The following is a 12,081-nucleotide window of genomic DNA, read 5'->3' as shown; positions in this document are numbered from 1 at the left end:
TGACGGTGAAACAAATTCAGAATGGATTTTTTCTATCCCTATGCCCCCACCAAACGAGTGACGTTTATGTCATGTTTATGTTTATGTTTACACACACAATGGCCCCCAAGCACCATAGATAATAATATGACCGTTCAATCTCTGGTCGCGGCATCTTTTTGTTTGGCCATTATATTTTTTTACCTTTTAAAATGATGTTTTCAAAATACGTAAATTTTTACTTGTAAATAGTACTATAATTAACTGTTTAATTAATTTTATACTAACCTAGGTAACTATGTGTTTTATAGTATTTAATTATTACATTTTTTTTATTGAATGACGTTTGACAACATGCCTACAGTCTATGGCCATTGGCCGCTCGCCATAGACTAATATAATATACATACATACATACACGCCCGCCATATTGTATTATATTTTTGTATTATCTCTATCTGGCAGATGCTGTGCACGCTGCGCTATTATTATTTTGTGCCAATTTTGCGAAATCCTAGAAAATCGTTTAGCACGTGTAAGTGTATGACTATTACACACAGTTATACATAATATCTTAAATGTACATAATTTTAATTTATCGATTTACACAACAGATCTTATTGCTGAACAAGACTTTGCATATTACTTTTTTTTACCATTGGATTTTTTAAGTACTTTAAACCTTTAAAACATGGACAGGACAAGTGACATTGTTGAAGATACGGAATTGATAAATCGACCATCAAGTATGTACGACAACATTCAAGACAATTCGACTAATAACGGGCAATCCAAAAACAGAATTTCTCACAAAAACGTCCGCGATGAAGGCAGTGCCGCAGCTAAACTTTTGCCAGATAAATTCGATTATCGATTGGTTAACAGGGACGACGAACGAACGATAACATTTCTAACAAATACAACTGTCCCTCAAAACATATCGGCTGAGAAGCTATCGAAACGACACACTCCGACCACCAGAAGCCTTCGACACAGTCGCATGGTCGTTATGAATCGGACTGGACGAGGTAAATACATCCGTATTTCGCATGCCCTTTTATTTTGGTAAAAGATATCCATATTGTCAAAAAAGTTCTTGAAAAACGGACATAGTGACATGTCAATTTAAAAATATAAACCCATGATCATGTTCCCCATGCTAGGATCTATGGAGGGCCTCCCTACCTATCGCCAAGTTTAAGGGCAGTGATTTACCTCAGTTGCATTCCCCAAGTAGTTTCCACGGAACCCCAGGGTTAAGGGTATTTTTAGTAATTTTTAAATAAATCCAGTTGATTTATTGAGTTGTTGGCACTCAGCATAATATTATGAAGCACTGATCGCGACCTCCTTGCGGGTCATGGCGCGGCCATAATGGATAAAAATGTTGTAAGCCCAAGTCAGGAAACACACTTAAAATAATTATAAAAAGAAATTCTACGTGTGAATTATCATTTAATTATATCAATCACGTCAAATTACATCGTACAGTCACATATTTAAAAATTTTAATAACCGTTTAGGAATAGGTGACTATTTTACTATTAGAGCAAATTTGTGGGGTGTTTTTCCCATTTAACTGTTCGACTTGCCAAGTCGGGCCCCCAAGCTAGAGCCCTGTCAGCCCCCCCCCCCCCCCTGGGGCCATGCCCATGATACGCCAATTGTTTACTATGTAAGCATAATCAAATTAAAAATATACAAAACCTAACTACTAAAAAATAACCCAAAACCTAACACAACCTCCTCATTTTTGTGTTGCAGTAGGTTTTGGTTTTTTGTCTCAAAAGACCACGACCATAAAGTTATTAACCCGGCACCTGCCTCAAAAATCGTATGACGCACCATAACTACGCATGAATTTCATTATCGTCTTTGTTCTATACTAAAAAAAGCAATAAAAAATATGTCACAGCTCCAGTCGAGAACCCAAAGCCATTAAGATAATTTCGACACACTAAAAAACCGTAATAAATCAGTTATAATATCAGAAACACTCGAACAAACGAATGCTATCCAAATTTGAAAGAACTTACCGCAAGTCGCCATTTTGTAGCAACTAGTTAGAGCTCTGCGCGGTGTGTAATATTTCGACACTTGTGCATACGTTCCCACGAATCGAGCGTTACTAATTTTCAAGTGCATATCGATAAATCACATATTAATGTCTTCGGGTTGAGTCGTAAACAAATATAAAGGGGACCCTTTTAATATATTTAAACTACACAAACACTTCACTTATTGAATATTATTGATAAATTAACACGAACTCACATATTAAAAAAAAAAACAAATACAATAATAAACCTATTTTAAAATTCTTTAGATGTGTGATATATTTTAAAGCAAGGTGACAGACATAACGCAACATCACACGTTGGGCACATATAGCGAGAGAGTTTTGTTTTTTTCGGATTTTTTTTAGAATTCCCGCATACGAAACATCTTCTTCTAGGCTTATCGGTATTTTGTGTCGGTAAAATGTATTCTGGCAAATGTCCCGTTGCACTTTTGGGCAATAATCGTACGGGATTATCGCTAGTTGACGCTGTCGGCTTAGGCAGGGGTGCATTTGAAATTCTCACACAATATTTGTCCACTAGTTGTTTTATTACAATGTTTTTTTGTCAGATTTAATAAATTTATATAAATAAAAAGCATTTAATAAATATAAGTCGATCATGTGGAATGCGACCTTTTTATACCACTTGATCGATTTTCTCATACACGACAAGTTGCTAAGCATCATGTCGGATTTATCTACCGTACCCATATTTTTGTTATAATCTATAACACATTTTGGTTTTTCAATGTTTTCGCCAGTTCTATAGTTCACTTTTCCCGTTGGTCCAAATGATGCATCGTGGAGGGTGGATAGCATGTGAACATCCCTCCTATCGTGCCATTTCAGAGCCAAAAGTGGACTATTGTACTTAGCCTCGGTATCTCCCTTTTTCAGTTTGCTGAACTCTGGCATATCTTTACGATTTTTTCTCACTGTACCGCAAGCATTCGTTTTGTGAGAGTGAAGGTATTTAAAGAGCGCCGGACTCGAATACCAGTTATCACACCATAAGGTGTGACCTTTCCCGATATAGTCTTTCATTAGCGTTGTCACTACCGCACCGGAAATACCGAGATTTTCATTGTCTTGTATGTGGAATGAATTGTTTAAAAATTAATCTACCCTTAAACACGATTATGCTCTCATCTATGCAAAGATTCTGATACGGTATCATCGTTTCCCTAAAAATTGTTCTTGTGTGTTCTAACAGTAATCTAATTTTAGCTAGTCTATCATTTGAGGCGGTCACACTAGGATCAGAAAAATGAAGCATTTGTAAAATAAGTTGGTATCGATTTCTAGCCATTATTTTCCCAAAAATGTCTGCATGCAGGTAAGGATCGGTACTCCAATGTTCCTCTATCGACGTGTGCTTATTTCGAGTCATCAGCATTGATACGGCAAAAAATGTATACAACTCCGGCACTGACGTGTCTGTCCAATTGTGTGACCGCGATTTCGGTCCGAGGTCTCCCGCACTGTACGAATGGTTAAAAAATGTATTCGTTTGGTTCACTATTTCCGACATTATATTTTTATTCAAAAAATGTTCAAAGAAAAGACATTCGGGAGAGGATTCGTCCAAGTCGTTCGATGTCACGCCAGATCGACAATCATTGAATTCGTGAACTATTGGAATATACGGACCAGTTCTCCATGACCGCAAAAATTCAATTGGCTCGTCAGAGTCCGTATCGTCAACATCATGATCAGTCTCATGTTGTTCCAATTCCTCTTCCGACATGTCATAATCTGAGTCCAATTCCTCATTAGTACGCACATTTTCTTCCTCCATATTTACGCACTATAAAACTATGAAATGTTTTTAAAATGTTTAACTACAGTATTAAGAAACGCCAAATCACAGAAACCATTAAACTCACACACCATAGTTATTGATATCAGTATTAATTTTCACATTCACTAAAATGGGACACGGTAGACAGTACAAAAAGTATTTTAAAAATCGCGATAAAATAAAATCATACGTTCAATAGTTAATCATGCCAGTTTTAATGTGATAAGTACACCAGACAGCAAAAAAAGTATTTATCAACGATTGCGGTAAATATTCAACTTGTATGCGATAAATACAATCCCGCGCAATGGCCCGCTCGGTTGAAAGTCTGTCGTATACTGCGCAGTCGCGGCGCGCAGTTCAAACTGATTTCTGTCGACCGGCAAAACTTGGCCGTACGAATTGGTTCGAAACTTTGGTGATTATTTTATATTTAGAACCAATGCTTTTAAAATATGTCATAGGTGGCAGGAGAAGGACAAATCAGGCCAAATTTACGTGAAAAAATCAGTCCCGTATGATAAATATGGACGCGGTGGCATCGATTTATACACATGCGCATTGCGAATTTGGCCGATTTGTACAAGGTGTGTGACATCGGCGCCGGCCGGGTTAAGTACTATAAAATTACCGAGTAGGTGAATTTTTCCATATCCAATCTTGCTCCATCCCAAGCCAGAAATATACAAAACCCTATGCCGCTTGAAGTAGGCTTTATATTCTATGTATTCCCTTGTTTTTGATGGTTAGGTTCTAGTCGGTTTGCAGGAAGCCAGCAGCCAACAAATTTCTTAAATAGCCAATACACTGGATTATTTGTTGGGTTAGGTTAGGTTTTCATTCTTAAATTTATGAATTTTGCCAAAATCGGCCATGAAATTTAGCACGGTTCCCGTCTGGCCTGCTTGTATGGATGGTTTCTGAATTAGTACAACCATCTTCTTCTTATTATTCTTCTATCTTCTTTTATTCGTATGCGTTCCTATACCATTCATCCGATTGCAATGAAACGTTCGTCAGTTGTTCTGCGCACGCCCGCGAAGGTTTCAGGATGAGTACAACCATCTTCTTCTATTCGTATGGTTCCTATACCATTCATCTGATTGCAATGAAACTTTGGTCAGCTGTACACACGCCCGCGAAGGTTTCTGAATTAGTACAACCATCTTCTTCTATTCGTATATGTTCCTATACCATTCAACCGATTGTAATGAAACTTTGGTCAGTTGTACACACGCCCGCGAAGGTTTCTGAATTAGTACAACTATCTTCTATTCGTATGCGTTCCTAAATTTGGAAAATCCATGCTTCTCACATGAACAGCTGTATGTGGCCTGCTCACGCATTGGAAAACCTTTTGATTTATTCGTGTACGCACCAGAAAAATAAAAAATATTGTGTATCTAAAGCACTTCAATAAACAGAATTAAAACAGTTTCTTTCTTTGAGTGGCATTGCAACGCATGCCAGGTACTCGCTAGTTATAAAAGAAAATTCAACACGTGAATTAATTTTATTTTAATCATCATATCACATCAAATATTAATAATCATCAGGAAAAATAGCGCCCGCAGGTGAATTTTTTTGCTATTGGAGCAAATTTGTGGTGTGTGTTTTTCTCACTTAACTAGTCGGCATTGATGGGTTGTCTGTTGAGGCAAAAAATCGACTAGAATAACGCCTTTTTGATCTTCCGGCTTGAGATTGTCTGATGAAATTTTCGGGGGTGAGGTGAAGAGGGGTGATGCCATGTTTCGTCGCCTGTGACGATATAGTCCAAAAAAATCTCACCTTGATTGGAAAAACGGTCCAAAAAGACCTGAGCGCTTTTCACACGATTTTGCTTGTGAGCTTCCGTCAGCATTTTGAGCACGCCGCCTATCGTTTTTTGTATGCTAAGTGCCTACACCATACGCACTACATCTCGGCGGTTGTCATGCACAGCGCGGCCCGCCCGCGGTCTACCGCACCACGGAGCGCTATGCACTAGGCGGTTAGATGACAGCTGACCGCTTTTGTTAAAAACTTATTCCGATATCTATTTCGACACGGAAAAATTTATACACGATGTAGAAAAACGACCTTGCATATTATGGAACATGAAATGTGCCGAATATTTAATTTAATTAATTTTAAAAAAAATTATCAAATTAGTAGGTACTAATAAACGAGAAGAATTATAGTAAAGCAGTGGTTCCTAAATGAACGCCCAAATATTTTATTTCTGAAACTAATATTAAATGAGTGTACTAACAAACAAGGAGGGGAATAAAACATTTAAATCTCCGATACGTTTAATTTTATAATCATTCTCAGTTGATTCGCCCCTCCTTAAGTGTTCTAGTTCTAAAAATGTTCAGACAATTATTTATAATTTGATTTATCTGGGTTCTCAAACATCCTGAGCTAGCTAACAGAACTCCAAGATAAGTCACGTTCATTTTGAAACTGACTGCGGCTAGCCGCTAACGTAACTGCTGTCCCCGCGGTCAGCCGCATTGAGGATAACCGCGAATACAGCCGTGACTCGCGGTTAGCCGCCGCTAGTGTGTATGAGCCTTTACTGACGTGTGGATCAAAATTGAGAGCTCACAGACGGTGATCTTAGTTTATCATTGATTTTCTTTAAGAAAACGTCACCAATTGAGGACCTCTTTCCTCTCTCTTCCTCACTATGAATACTTGTTCTACCACTCGAAAACTCAGCACACCACTTTCTGACATTCCGGTGGTTCATCGCATTACCGTGAATGAATGTGGATACGGTGGATTTCAACTGGGTGGACTCGTCCTGGTTGATAAAGCGAATAATTGAATGCACCTCGCAGGCGGCGGGATTCGACAGCAAAGTGTCCACATCAAAGAGTACTTTTCACAACTACAAACAGGTACAATTCGATACCTGCAAAAGATAATAATAACATTTTCAAAATACATGAAGAATGTATGGTCTATTCTGCTCTGTCGGATTTAGCTGTGCAACTTTTATCCAAGATAATATTAATGACGGTACAGGATATTGGATTGAATCTGCACATTATGTTGGTTGGACACGGATAAGATAGCTGTGCCAACATGTCTGATCATGGTGGAATTAAAAAATTAATATATGGGATTTATACCCAAAAGCCATGTTCTTCCATTGCGCGGGTCACCATTTGCAAAATGTTTTAATTAAATTAGTTTTTTCTACTCTTAAAATGATTTTTTATATTGTGTAGAACTTGCTTCAATATAAAATAATATTGTAATATACAATAATTATCAAAAAAAGTTTTCGAGCCAAAGGTGGTGCACTTGCACAACGCTGCCGGCGCCCATGCCTGGGGGCGTGGTGTGGCGGTTAAGTGAGATAAACACACACCAGAAATTTTAGGTATAATTATTTTTATTATGTTTTCTTACTAATAAAAACTACTTTTTATCCAATATGGCGATGGGTCGCATGTTATTTGGCTATCACAAAAGGGGGGTCGTGATCAGTGCTTCATAAAGCTCAAATTACATTGGCAGATTGCGTCTGGCCCGATCGTCTGCCACGACTGTCAAACTCTATTCTCTATGGTTTTCAAGGATCATGAGCGATTGGGGCAAAAGTAGAAAATTTTCTATTATTCCGTCGTGCGATCCATTCACTATCAAGCGAAGATTGCCGAAACCGTAGGAAAATAGCCGAATACGTACCTGCTCGCGAGTCATGCAAACGGTCGTTCATTTCATTCTACTGGTCGATTTCAACAACTGAACAACTACAAAATGGCGAAAACTCAAAAAAATATATGGAGTAGCACCGAGGACACGGTCCTCGTCGAATTAATACACGCCAAAGATATAGTGTGGAACGTAAAAAACCCGCTATATTCAATGGCGATCACGCTGTTCTTCAGTTAGCCAACTTTTGACCCAGTGTTTTCGTTTTCCGCGAGTCCTGAACGCCTGAGCCAGTTGAAATATAGCCATACTCGCTACAATTAGATCGATTGGTTTGGAGATTCAAGCTCGCCCAGTTATTCATGATGTAAATTAACAATAAGTATACAAAACTTTCTATAAATTAATGTCAAACGGCCGCGTAAATTTTAACAGATACTCGCTAGGTTTGACAGCTCAGTTTTTTTGACGTAAAATTGTACGGGAATGCGTTCAGTGTAGCCACCAATCTAAGAAATATCTAGTTTTCGGTCAACTTATATTTTTAATAATAGCAACACTATGTTTATTTTAAACCAATCAAAATCAAGGACCAACGCGATTGAATCGTTGCGTGTAATTGCAAATAGTGTTAAAACGTTGACCTCGACGGTTTTTGGATCGGGTTGGGTCTGCGCGTCTACCAATGTAATTAAGCCATAATATTATTATGATGCCGAGTGCCGACAATTCAAGTCTATTTATTAAAAAATACCAAAAATCGCTAAACATAGATGGAATTCACTTACTTTTACACGTAACCCTGGAGGTCTGCTGAATATTATTTGGGGAACACTACTGTAGATTGTAGAACATTATACTGCCCTTAACCTTAATGATATGTTTGGGGCCCGCTTCAGGATGTGGGGGATATGCCTTTAATTATCGGTAACCTTGGTAAAAGATTACCAAAATTGTCTACAATCATTCAACATAAAAAATGTTTCGATTTGAATTAAGAATTTTATTCACCGATAGTATCTGCAATTTGCTTTACAATGAAGTAATGAAAATTGACGATATTCTCAAAATTGTAAGAATCTATCTCATTCTAAGAACAAAGAAATTGGAAATGCCAAAATCTTGAATAAATGTAAGGCAATTTTCTGGAATTAGAAAAGTGATACTAATCAGATCGGTCTGATTGTTAAACCGTGCTGGTGATTTTTGTCAAAAGATTGCTATGTCATACGGTGCACACTCAATCTATATTTTTCCAATTGATGAGGCATGCTTAGGTATATTACATCATTAAAAAGGCTCACTATTTAATTTTATAATGGAGACGTGTATCTTGTGTATTTCCAAAAATATGGATGATGTCAAAGGTTACTCCAATTTATAAGAATCATACCTACAAACTCATCAGTGGAGAACTATATCGTTATTTCTGTTTCTTCTTTTACAGCGCACACTCATTCTGTAACTGAACTCTTCAAATTCTCCATATTCTTTGAAGTTTTGAAAGCATCCATAGGGCTAATCCTCACAGCGATTACAGTGTGGATGTTATTATGGGCGCCAAGTTTTAAAACTCGAGAAAATCCATATTGGTGCGGAATACCGGTAAGAAAATCTTGTTAAATTGCTGTTTTACAATAAATACTAGGCCTTGCACAATATATTGTAATATGTCAGTTAATATTCTTTCCATAAAATAATATATTATTTATTCCAGAAAGCCATAATTTATTTATAATTCACACATATGATAACATAATCGTAATATTAGTTATTTGCTTAGAAACTCTTGTGAAGTGTGATCCAATCTATGTTTGTGATGTCTGTATTTTGACTATTCATGCTTAGTTATTGTTTTTAGCTGCTGGCGTCTGGTATATTTGGATTGATTGTCGTTTGCTGTTTACGAAAAATGAAAATACGAAATTCCAAATGTTTTCCTGTAAATTATGTGGAAGTAAGTTGCCTTAGTGTTTTATACGATTGTCAAATACGCTGTTGATATTAATTTACTATGCAATTTTTGTCATTGATTTCTGTGGTTTAGTGGTGTTGTCAGGTGGCATAACAATTTCGCATTTGTATTTTATATTTACGTGAATTGAAAACATGTTGTTATCGAACAATTGCGCCTGCGCTGCTTTTGCAAACATTTGAATACGTATATTGATATATTATGTAACTATGGCAACGTATTTATTAATCTATTGTTAATTAAATTGTGGGACTGTGATTTAATTACTATTCACTAAAGGTTTGTTTAATTTAAAAGCATTCTGCAAACAGTCGATTTCTATTAAATTGTTGAATTTTTGTTAGGTGGTTAAATCGGTAAAGCACATTGGCCGGAATTCAAAGGATGCAGGTTCGTGTCCTCTCTGGCGTCATATATTTTTTAAGATTTTCTAATAGCTATGTCTATGAGGTGTTTCCAAATGTTATTATTTGGGTATATCAAAAATATATAAACATTATATATATTTTATTAACATAATATATATTTTTTTTTAAATATGACAGCTTAAACCGGTTAGTTATTTGAGAAAAACTGACAACCGGATCTAGTTTTTCTCCGGTTAATTGAATGCCCCACTCTGAACCAATCGTATGATTTTTAATAAACAAAAAATATTTTTGAAAATGCCCAATTTATCTTATCCCTTCATAAACGTAAAATCGGAATTTCACTGTAGGTATATGCTTTTCATAATAATATTCCACATCTACATGGCCGTTTTCTTCTTATTTCAGGTAATGAGTATCATCTCCACGATACTGTCGGGAATTTTGTGCTTCGTTGCGTTCATACTGATAGTAGTGCACATCGTCAATTTCTCCAAGTTGAACTGCTCGCCGGTCAGTGTTCCCAATTCATCATGCGTCTGCGTTAACGCCGAGCTACATGATGAAAACGGTGCTTTTATACCCCCCTATGAATACACTTTCAATTCTTTCCACTTCATTGATCTAAAATGCGCTGATGTCAAAGAAATTTTGACCATCATTTTTATAATTATTGCTGTAGCTACAGCAATGGGATTTATATTTATATCCATATACTCCTTCATCTATATCGCGCATTTTAGATCACAAGTATACTGTGAGGTTAATAGAATTGACTACGTTACTTCGACCATATAATCTGATATTTTACTATAATGGTCGTCTTTAATGCTTTAAGTGAATAATTCATATAAATATTAACACCAATCACTGAGCTGCTGCAGTGGGATATAATATGCTACAATTAAATTATTTATGTATGTACTTAAGAGTGAAAGTCCATCTGAGAGATGTGCTTTAGTAAATGAATACACAATTAATGAACCTGAACAAAGTATCTAATAATATATAACATGAATTGTAATGAAAAGGTCATTCATTATTCATAATGGTCAGTTTAAAGGAGGTCTAGAAAATATCTCATGTTGTCGTTCATTTTCTACAAACTCTTTCTCATGTATTCGTGTGAGACATGGACTCTTAACCCATTGAAGACAGATTTAAAAGGAGAAAAAAATATTCTGGAACGCGAATAGAAAGAGATGCCAATATTGCTAAAATTATTAACATACGCCAAAGATTATTTATAGCTTCATTGATTGTTCCGAGAAATTCAGGTTTTGTCTGGTGTTTCTGTGTTTTAGATTATACCGTAAGTATAATTTATATATGAATGATACTATAATGATATTTATCAACCACGGTGGCCACGCGGCTTAAGCGTTGGTCTATAACGCGGTGGATCCCAGGTTCGAATCCTGGGTCTGGCAAGTACACATATTGTTTTTCAATTTGTGTCTGTCAGGGTATGGACCTAATAGCTTGAGCAAGTGGCTGACATCCATTTCTCGTAAAAAAACAAAATCTGTTAATACAAACCTCTACTGTGTGGAGGCCCATATGATCCTATTAGGATCGGACATGGTCGAAAGAAAAGAATTTATATGAATAATTTCATGTGTGAATGCAAAAATTGGTGAGTGTGAGCGAAACTTTAGTCCACTCGACTGCATTACAGCCTACTTGAAATTGTACATGTCTGGACATGCAAAAATATAATAATTTAAAGTATTTGAAAAAAACATAACATTGACGAATAATATTAGTTTGAGAAATACTGGTATACACAATATTTTTTAACTAACTTTAAACTGATAATATGACCTTTTGATACCTCACTAATAGTTGTCAATCAAACAAATGTTAATGAGGGATAAAGTGAATTCACATATCCGTATATATATTCTCTTTTATAAACAGAATCATTAATTACACAAAAGTGGTTTTTCATCATATTTATTCACTCAAAAAAACAGTATTAGTTTTATATTATTTTATACTGGCAATTATTATTAAACCTTAATCAGAAATAATATAAAATAGACTTAGTAAATCCGTTGTGCGTGATATGTTTCTTCAGGGCACTATGGTTAAAGACGGCTCACTATTTTTTTCATTTGAACTCTATTAAAGTTGAATCTCTCCAGTTCATAGATCTGAATCGTACAAATCTTTGACAATAATAATATATTAATTAAGTATAAGTATGCTACACAAAACTAATTTTATAATGTTAAGTGTTACT

General features: G+C 36.0%; 1 protein-coding gene across 1 annotated transcript; it reads left to right on the top strand.

Moving 5' to 3' along the window:
- Positions 1-368: 368 nt before the first annotated feature.
- Positions 369-11,802, top strand: LOC147079432 (uncharacterized). The gene is made up of 4 exons (XM_085941049.1): positions 369-1,007; positions 8,941-9,098; positions 9,355-9,450; positions 10,245-11,802. Exons 1-4 carry the CDS (start codon positions 671-673, stop codon positions 10,632-10,634), a joined length of 981 nt encoding a protein of 326 aa, XP_085797175.1. The 5' UTR covers positions 369-670; the 3' UTR covers positions 10,635-11,802.
- The last annotated feature ends 279 nt before the right edge of the window (positions 11,803-12,081 follow it).

The sequence above is a fragment of the Rhyacophila brunnea genome, unplaced genomic scaffold (genome assembly GCF_057557595.1).
Source record: "Rhyacophila brunnea isolate RB1 unplaced genomic scaffold, BYU_Rbru_1.0 scaffold_1, whole genome shotgun sequence".
NCBI classification, from domain to species: domain Eukaryota; kingdom Metazoa; phylum Arthropoda; class Insecta; order Trichoptera; family Rhyacophilidae; genus Rhyacophila; species Rhyacophila brunnea.
This window is presented reverse-complemented; position numbering and strand designations above follow the sequence as displayed.

Excerpts from the sequence above, each read along its gene's own strand:
- LOC147079432 (XM_085941049.1), top strand. The coding sequence starts at position 671 with ATGGACAGGACAAGTGACATTGTTGAAGATACGGAATTGATAAATCGA. Across the intron at positions 1,008-8,940 it reads TATGAATCGGACTGGACGAG|CGCACACTCATTCTGTAACT; the intron begins GTAAATACATCC and ends CTTCTTTTACAG. Across the intron at positions 9,451-10,244 it reads TTCCTGTAAATTATGTGGAA|GTAATGAGTATCATCTCCAC; the intron begins GTAAGTTGCCTT and ends TTCTTATTTCAG.